This window comes from Haliotis asinina, chromosome 3, assembly GCF_037392515.1.
Source record: "Haliotis asinina isolate JCU_RB_2024 chromosome 3, JCU_Hal_asi_v2, whole genome shotgun sequence".
Taxonomy (NCBI): Eukaryota; Metazoa; Mollusca; class Gastropoda; order Lepetellida; family Haliotidae; genus Haliotis; species Haliotis asinina.
The window spans coordinates 86947410-86958025 of NC_090282.1; the positions used below are offsets into that span (position 1 = coordinate 86947410).

The 10616-nt window shown below is 41.3% G+C and overlaps 1 protein-coding gene across 1 annotated transcript; it reads right to left on the reverse strand.

The window, feature by feature from the left end:
• Window positions 1–701: 701 nt before the first annotated feature.
• Window positions 702–9564, reverse strand: LOC137278684 (uncharacterized). Its single transcript, XM_067811192.1, has 4 exons — window positions 9460–9564; window positions 6512–6923; window positions 2678–2782; window positions 702–2100 (listed from the first exon to the last, which is right to left on the reverse strand). Exons 1-4 carry the CDS (start codon window positions 9470–9472, stop codon window positions 1935–1937), a joined length of 696 nt encoding a protein of 231 aa, XP_067667293.1. The 5' UTR covers window positions 9473–9564; the 3' UTR covers window positions 702–1934.
• Between the last annotated feature and the right edge of the window lie 1052 nt (window positions 9565–10616).

A 10616-nucleotide genomic window follows, 5' to 3' on the forward strand; every position in this document is an offset into this window, starting at 1 on the left:
CTAGTGGTGGTGGTAATAGTACTATCTAGTGGTGGTGGTAATAGTGCTGTCTAGTAGTGGTGGTGACAGTATTATCTAGTGGTGGTGGCAATAGTATTATCTAGTAATGGTGGTGATAGTACTATCTTGTGGTGGTGGTAATAGTACTATCTAGTAGTGGTGGCAATAGTACTATTTAGTAGTGATGGTAGTGGTGATAATAGTACTGTCCGGGAGTGGTGGTACTCGCAGTAGGTGATCTTACATTGTAGTGTATTGCTTTTGTCTCCTGGTAGCAGTTTATCTATCCTAGTACATATGACATCAAGATCGTCGGTCTCTGCGATTTTATTGCGAAATGCAATATTTCTTTATAACAACCACTGGTTGGTAGAGTCTGGTCATGAAGAACATACACTGGTGGGTAGAGTCTGTTCATATTTTATGGAACACTGTCTGGAAGCGCATTCGTGAAGGTCAGGCATCGAACTGGTCTCTCGCCGTAAGAGCTGACTAACTGAACTGGCTTGTCAGGTCATCATATCCCAATTGTGTAGATCGATGCCCATGCTGGTGCTCACCGGATTGTCTGATCTAGACTCGATTATGTACAGACAAACCTCCACATAGCTGGGATATTGCTGAGTGTCGGGTAAGACAGCAAACAAACAACAAGTGTCTTGCTGAAGCAATGATATTCCACAAAGAACATAAAACATGAATCATTTATGTCAACGTTTCATATATTCTACAAAGCATGATAAACACACATGACACACTTCAGCATGCAAACACAGATTTCTTCATCTGAAATACACATGGAATAGTTCAGCACAATCTGGCATCTGTACATATAACCATTGCAATTGAGTTCACAAACAGACAGCAAGGGAGACAACCTGTGCCATTTAGATGAAGAGTGTGTGCGTTTAGACAGGCCAGATAGGCAGATGGGATCCGGAAGTGATGCCGATGCTCAACGTTAACTTCTTGGGCGAATGTCGCTGTCAAGTCTGGCATTCAACCCAAACATCGCTGACCCAGGGAATGCCATCGCGTCCAGGGGCTAAGGTACATATATTCGATAGTTTATGCATCATTGCAATACACAGGTTATATGTAACATCCAATATCAATGCTAGAGGCATCCGCTCTCCATTTAAAACGAAAAACGTGGGAGTAGACGGAACCATTGCAGTGAAAAAATATAGGAATGGATTGCCCTGCCCTACTTGTTACATAGCAGCTCTATGTGATGTCTGGCATAGCTTCCTCCTGCAACGTCAGCTAACGTTATCAGTCTGCAGGTAAACGTCCTGTCAACAAACATTATCAGTCTGCAGGTAAACGTCCGGTGTTCTAAGGACACACACTGTCGATACGCCGCTAGTAGAACTGTGATGCAAAATCTAATATCTGTGCATCCCGTTAAGAGCTATAAAGGTGATCTTACAAAGCTATATTTACACGATGATAACACTAGCGTATGTATACAACAACGGAAGTACGTTAAGACCGGCTTAACGGGATTGTGTGTACGACGTGATATGTGGCTCATCGTACGTTGCTAAGTGTTCGCACAATATCAGCGTCTTTGTTACACGTCATCATGTTGTTGGTGTTGCTCTCATAGAGTCGCAACCTTACTACAATAAATAACATTTCCACTGCGGGACAAATACGTCTTGCCAGACTGGTTGTGACGTGAGGATGTCATCCATTAAGAATGTTCATGTGTCCCACATTAGCCTGTGAACTTCACTATATGACGACTCCGAGGTGGGTCACAGCACTACACGATGTACCGATCTGCTACATACGTTCCTCGTCTATCATAAGTCCGCACAAGAAATAATATGGAACTTTTGCGTTCTGTGGCGTTACACACAGCGTGACATTTGATGAAGTCCTGTCAAGGTCCCGTACGTCATGGGCGATAACTGTGGATGCTATATCTAAGGCCTGGCTCTCCCTATGTTCAGACACTCGCAGTGGGAGGGGATTTTGATGGGGACGAAGCTGACCGGGGCGCTGGTCAGGGGCTTTGTGTTGTTGTACACCAGGATCCAGTGAGCTCGCAGGATCTGCACACACTCCCCTTGCTGACATGTCGTGCCGCGCCTACAATGAACAGAGGTGAAAGTCATATCATACTGAACTAGGCCGTGACGTTTCTGCTGGAAATCATTGATGACCGGTTTTTACCAAGTTTTGCTTTACAGACAGCCTTTAGTGTGAGATGCATGTTCATCTTTACATGTTAATGTTTCTGCGTATATGAAACGTCCAGATTTTGATCCAGGGCCAGATCAGGATGGGCGGCTGTGTATGAGCGTGTTGTTGCTATTGCATGAAGTCGCTGCTCCACATTATCAGCGAGTGTAAAGTGTATTGACAGGAGGCGTCTGGGGGGTTTTAAGGTAGACCAGGGAACCAGTGCTGAGCTCCCACTGAGAGCCGACCTCCGACATATGGTTTATCTCGTCTGAATGATCAAACTTTAACTTGCCTGGGCATGTGTTTGTGACAAGTGTCACGGGTAGGGAAGCTGACGTCGTTTCCCCTAGAAACATCACTATTGTACAGTGACGGCATGCTACATGTGTAGTCGATGTCGCACAGCGAATAATCATATGGTGGAGACTTTGTGTGATTAGACGTTTGGATAGTGTGTTTGGACAGATTATACGTGACTGACCGGCATCTCCCGACGGGGATAAACTGGTATTCCTGCTTCAGATGCACCACTGTGTATTTCCGTCCCCCGAACTCTGTGTTGTTGGGGGCCCAATGGCCAAACTCCCTGAAACAACATCAGTATTTACATTACATCCACCATAATACAGGAGTCTACTATGGGCATCCTCGGGGTTGGATTACCGAATACTTATGAATAGTTTTACACTTTGCTCGTTTTTTATTTATATCGCACATAGTGACTACTTTTGGCACACAGTGCTCCAAAATAAGTAAGGAAACACGCCCGAGATAGGATTAACGAATTGTTGTGGATAATCTAACAAAATACCTTGATAATGGTATTGTGTTTCAGTAATGGTGATGCACAACGTTGGGTTTTTTTTTCAGTAATGGTGATTAAGGTAATGGTGATGAATGATTTTGGTTTCAATAATGGTGATACAAAATGCTGATTAAAATGCAGTAAATATGTTGTGCATGAGTCAGGGGTCAGATCATTTTGCTAAAACGCATGAGCACGTGTTTTTACAGTACACACTGTGTGAGGATGGCATGGCAAGGGGCGTAACTCTGACAAGTATACAGACAAGGGCGCAACATTCGTAGCATGTTTTTGACAGCATCAAGGCATCAGACACACATTGTCATGTATGTATAGTTTGTTTGCTGTGAAAACGTGCCGAAGAATTTCACTTTAGAGGAAAATGTAAATCGAATAAAGTGAAAATAACATGGCAAATCATCATATTTTATTTTTTTACCTTACCAATTGAACATTTAAATCTCAGAATTTTATTCAACTTACCATCAAAGTAAGTTCCGCACGTGCATGTGTTTCACAGTTCCAACTACTCGGAATTTTAATTTCACTTTATTTGATTTACTTTATTTAAAGTGAAATTATTATTTATACGTGTTATATTTGGGATAATATGATATGACTCAACCCAAACAAGTATAGCACAAGGCAATGTAACACACGTCACAAAGCTGAAGGCGTTCACCCATGTATAAATGGCTCTTGTATATTTTGTGCACAGTTGAAATGAATCTGAAAGACGAATGCCAGATATGTACATATAACCCCAAACTTAGGACATCATATAGCTTGTGTCTTATTCAGGCGGACATTTTGGGATATGTTACAATTTGTATGGCAATTTTGATCTTATATGTTAGGTAAACTCTGTGATGCACTTATATGTACACGCTTGTTCCCGTCGATTGATTGCTGTAATAACGCCGATGAGACACGGACTGTCTCACTCACTAGGTCATCTTAAGAAATGCAAGGCAAAGATCATACCAGCTGATCTAAGCGAAATATTTACGGTAAAGTTTCGTCTAGTGGATCAATGCGAAACATGTAAACTATATCTAATGTGGATCAATGCGAGACATGTAAACTATATCTAATGTGGATCAATGCGAGACATGTAAACCAACGCTGCCGCTGCTGTGTTTGGGGACGTCCAGATCCGTGGATGTTTCTTCCACTACCCCCAGGCTCTGTGGAGGAAGATACAGCACCTTGGACTCACCACCCGGTACAAGGAAGATGCTGAATTCAGACAGCTTGCCCAGAGAGCGAAAACCCTACCACTGACACCACTGGACCAAGTGGACAACGTCTGGCTGGACTCCATGGCTGCACCCCTCGACGATAACACCACCTCTTCCATGGACTTCGTCACCACCACCTGGTTAGAAGGCTGCTGGAACAAGTTCACTTGGAATCACTTCGCCAATGACGGACACAGAACAAACAACCATCTCGAAGGCTGGCATTTCAAGTTGAACTCTCTGACATCTTGCCACCCCAACATCTTGGGCTTTGATCAATCGCGAGCAATCCAAGACTGAGGTTCGACTTGCACAACAACAAGGTCATCAGCGTGAACCCAAAAGGAAGAAGAAGTATGTGGTTGTAGACAACAAGATCCGAAGGGCGAGGGACAAGCTGATCAGCCAAGAGTTGGGTGTGATGGAATTTGTGGACAATGTGACTCACCTTCTAGGTGTCCTGAAGTGATCGTGTTTCTGAATGTGAAAGACTGATATCTTCTTATGTTGCTGGAAATGTATCTGAACTATTAAACTGTTGACAGATTATTACAGATAATTTATTATCAAAATTGTTGATATATATTTAATTTGCCTTGTGTTATTTATTATTTGACATGTCATACACCCCTCTCATGTCTGAAGTTGGACTCTTCCATCCCCATACTGCCTAAAATCTGTTAATCAAGCAACCGTGGAAATCCCATACCACCTAAGTACTTACCTGTACCTTATCTAAACATTTAGACAGTATGGGAGGACACCTGTGGATCAATGCGAGACATGTAAGGTATGTGTAATGTCAAACAGTGTGAGATATGTAAGGTATATCTAACCAGGATAGGTGTGAGACATATAAGGTATATGTAATGTCAAGCAGTGTGAGATGTGTAAGGTATATCTAATATGGATAGGTGCGAGACATGTAAGGTATATGTAATGTCAGGCAGTGTGAGATATGTAAGGTATATCTAATATGGATAGGTGCGAGACATGTAAGGTATATGTAATGTCAAGCAGTGTGAAATATGTAAGATATATCTAATATGGATCAGTGTGAGATGTGTAAGCTATATCTAAAGTGCATCAGTGACAAATGCAAGTACATATGAATGCATGTTACATCAAAGATATCTAGAGCCATAATGAAGCTAGAGATCAGTATGATAGTAAAGTGTGGGAGATCATGGTGGAACTGTGCTGTATAGTACTGGGTTTAGTCAATATGATTGTAGGGTAAGGATTAGGTGGATCAATGAGACATCAGTAAAGTAAATCTAGTGGATCGGCGCTAAATGATTGGGATGAATCTAGTGCAGATGGACGCCAGGTGATGTAGTGAAACGCATGATGACGACAACGCTATTACACTTGTGCGCCGCCTATGACGACACTTAGATTTCATTGTACACCCGAAGATCCGTTGAACAGCGAAATATTTTGGGCAGGTGTACAGGAGCTTTTTGCGAGAAGAAATATCTGGACTCATCTTAATATATTTATATATTCATTAATGAAATCAACAGTACGATATAGTGTTTCATGTAGTTCAAATTATCTCACTTTACATTTCGTGTTAACACATGTGTTTGAACAGCATGTGAGATTTTTCTTAATATCCAGTCTCTGGGTTATGATAAAGTATTTCACGCATAAAATATAAAAATGTTTGTGAAAATGAAAACATGCCTTTTATAGATCATTTCTCGCATTACACACAGTTACATTCTTGCATATGCACATGCTGAATGTACTCACATAACACCATAAACGCATACTGAATGTACGTTTATAGTGCCATCTACACATACTGAATGTAGGGCACATGACGAAATTACCACATGCTGAATGTACACACATGACGCAATCACCACATGCTGAATGTACACACTTGACGCAACCAACACATACTGAATGTACACACATGACGAAATTACCACATGCTGAATGTACACACATGACGAAATTACCACATGCTGAATGTACACACATGACGCAATCACCAAATGCTGAATGTACACACTTGACGCAACCAACACATACTGAATGTACACACATGACGAAATTACCACATACTGAATGTACACACATGACGAAATTACCACATGCTGAATGTACACACTTGACGAAATTACCACATGCTGAATGTACACACTTGACGCAATCAACACATGCTGAATGTACGCACATGACGCCATCACGACACACTAAATGGTACACACATGACGCCACCAACACATGTTGAATGTGCACAATGACAAATACTTACGTTTCACAGCAACCGTACTGGTGTGAATTTGGGTTTCCGGGATTTCCAGGGTTTCCGGAGTTCCCGGGATTCAGTGGCACTCCGGTGTTACTGGGATTTCCTGGATTTCCTGGATTTCCTGGGTTTCCTTGGTTACCCTGGTTACCGGTAACCTGTGGAAGTCCTGGATTATCTGGATTGCCTGTACTTTTTATTTTGTCCGGATTTACAGGATTTGCTTGAGTCGAGTCATAAAATGCTACAGGCGGTTCCCGACTGAACAACCCGGAGTAATATTCAGATATCCACTTCTCTAACGGTGTTGTCCGTCTAATGCATCGTCTGCATTCAGTACTGCATGTCCACCACTGGTAATGATTTCCATGGCTTACAGGTACGTGTAGGAGGATCAATGCCCAGCTGATGACGTTGGCTGAAAGACACACCAGATCATTTAGGCTAACAATGACATAATGGTATGAATACAGCCACTAACATTAGAACAAAGAAGTTATGTTCATATCAATGTATAACCGTCCGTGCCTTTGGTGCTGATGTTAAAGCGTCGGAAGGCTTTCTTTCCTGTCACTGAACGTCAGCCGTTCACTGTCCTGGCAAAAAGTGTGCGTGGCGAGTACATTTCTCTAGAAAAACCTGGTGTCGTCCCTAATTTTCTTATATTTCGTTCATATGATTTACATCACTATCGTTTGATATCACGTACATTGGGATGAGTTTTGGTGGAAAATGGAGATTGCTACTTTGCCTGGTGTTGACGTTTTGTGCTTAAAGAAAGAGACAGGAAATATGCTCTCAGGACCAGTCAGTTCTTCTACGTCTTGTCAACTGTGACTGTTTATATCATGTAATCATTGTTTCCTTCAAAATGTAAACACAAACAAACACGCACAAACACAAGAGAGACACGAAAGGCATACGCATATAAATTCAAGTACACATATACTCACCCACAAGTACTCACTAACATACACTCTCACATTTACACTAATTGTATCCACCCACATACGCACCCACAAATATACCCCCACATACACATCCACAAATACACCTACATACACACACACGCACGCACGCACGCACACACACACATACACACACGTGCACATCCACATATACACCGACATACACACCCACATATACACCCACATACACACTCAAAAATACACCCACACATACACCCACAAATACACCCATAAATACCTCCAGCATTAACACCCACATATTGACTCACAAATACACCCACATCAAAACCTACATATACAGTCCAAAATACACCCACAAATACACCACAAATGCACTCACACATACACCCACACATACACCCACATATTCACACACATACAACCACATATACACACAAATAAACCCACGAATACATACACATTATATGATGTTACAGTAGACATTATATGATGTTACAGTAGACATTATATGATGTTACAGTAGACATTATATGATGTTACAGTAGACATTATATGATACTGCAGTAGATAATGGTTACAGCAAACATTATATGGTGATTACAGTAGACATTATGTGATGTAAACTATTCTAAATATTCTATGAAAGTAACAGTTGACATTTTATGATAGTGACAGTGGACATTCTATGATGTTAAAGTGGACATTACACGATGGTTACAGTGGACATTATATCATAGTTCAGTTACAGTGGAGCCTCCCACAAGGCCTCCCACCAGACCCATCTCCCTGCTGCTGACGTCAGCTTCCTCTGCAGCTCGGTGTTTATGTCCCGACAGTTGTCATGCACGGGAATGTTTACGTCAATCATCATACGTAAATTACAATTTCATTGGAATAAACTTAACAAACATTCTGTCATGACAAAATGACAAATGTAAGCATATTATTCATATATTTCTTAGGGATTACGGAAAACTGAGCAATAATATTTATAGAAATAAATCCAACTCCCTGTTACTTTTCATATATGGTCGTTATTTTCGATTGAATGAAACTCTTGCCATTGTCTTACAGTGACCAAACTTACATGTGACTGAGCAATGCTAGATATACCCCCCGAGTATTCCAATTCTCATGCCTGACGTCTTATGACATGTGAAGTTCGTCAATGTATTCTTCTTGTGTGAACATAGCTATCTAGCCTGCGATAACAGTTTTAACATAGCTATCTAGCCTGCGTTAACAGTTTTAAATGCTGATGTAAGACGACATAATTTCCTTTACCTTCTAACAGATGACATACATAGGATTAAAAATGACTGTTAATATGATTCAGTTGTTAATTGTTAAATATGACTGTGTATCACAAAGTGATCATTAAGTATACATGTTTGTCGACCTTGTTAAATACAGTAATCAAGTTAAGCTTATGAATAATGTGCATCACCAATGCGTACATGAAACACCCTTCGTTAAAATGTTCATTTTGTATTTTATTCAATCCGTTCTTGTTCAGGTTTGGACAAATTTGGGTTAATATTGGTAGTGCAAGTCTACCTTCACATTTCGTAAGCCCATGTTTATTGAAGGAGGCCACATATATCCAACACCACTTTATGTAATGTACATAATCTATATATTATACTGACAGTCAAACCGTTAATACCTTCACATAAGAATGGTTATAAAATATTGCTTTGCATCTCTTTCGACACTTTTCACAAGTAAAGAATATCAGGTAACATGACTGTACCAACAGAAAGTTAACTGACTAATGGTTTAGTGTAGTTGGTTAAGTTTGCGGTAAGCCTCTGGAAGTCGGGTTGTCTAACTAAATGACCTTGAAAATGAAGGCCGAAATAAATGTGGGTACACATATATGATCGCCGAGTTCTCTTGAAGCTCTACTTCCCTGAAAGGCTAAACACAAAATGGGTTGCAACAGAATCAAACGCATGCATTTAACGTGACAGGCTGTTTTCTCTGTGTTTTGATACATCTGTAGGAAGTGACCCGGGTACTCACCTGCTAGATTCATGGTCCTCCCTGCTATGCTACAGACGGCCGACACTACTGTTTTATCTGCCTCTACACACTAGCATGCATCCCGGAACCATCGCAGAAACCAATCGCTCGTAACTAGGAGACAGATAAAATGAGCAATTACGTAAGTTGGTCAACCAGTTGTAACTCCCACCTTCCGCATGCCAGCTAACCTTGTGAGCCAAGAGCACCAATTCGCCAGCTTTATGACAACCACTAAACGTGTAAAAACTGGGGTGTTCTATGATTAGTTAACAGATAGCTTTCAATCATTTGAAGTTGCGCTGTCATACTTGCCTGTGACAGCCGGTGCGCCCTAGCAAAGAGTGGAAAGAGACAGGGTTCCTCTCTGAGAGCCATCCTCTTAGTTCATTACCATCGCCTGAGGGGTGAGAGGAGACGAGAGTGTCACACTCGGCCCGGGATAACTGGCTTCACCTCCAAACCACACAATGCCATGTAGGAAACGTAAAAGTCAACAGACACAGATAGTTTTTCAACACAAAGCATGACAAGGGACCCAGCATGGTAATCACCGAGGCCCTCTATGTGTGGGTTATTCTCAGGACATCTCTGTAACTGCAATGTATATGGATGTGGTGTATGGACCAGTATACGGCAAGGTGTGATGCTTTTCTTCGTCATTTGTTTACCGTGGTTTTGTTTACTGACATGACGTGGTATTCAACACTATGTTCACGTTGGAGTGAGTTAGCTCACATAGTAAACACTCTGAGTTTTACTTCCATGGTACTTCCAAACAATTCCTATTCCTTCAAGCACCACATGACATAATGTTATATACAACTATAACGTAACATATTCACAAGAAAGGTATGAAGACAGGTCGTCATTGCTATATAATAAATGGATATTGGTAGAACATTAGAGTCAAATCAATAGGTTAACCTCGAGGACGATCTGCTGTATCAGTACGTCATCGAGTAGTCATTGCTGTTGAGTTGGTATATCCGATTTAATATTTATACACGGTGGCGTTCAACCCAGTTTACTTACCCAGGTCACGTGGACAGACACACCAGTGCACAGTGCAGTGACCTGTAGCTTATGTAGTTGTATATCAGCCCACTTAACAACCTTTAACTATCCCAGAACGATATGTAGGACTTAGAAACGTG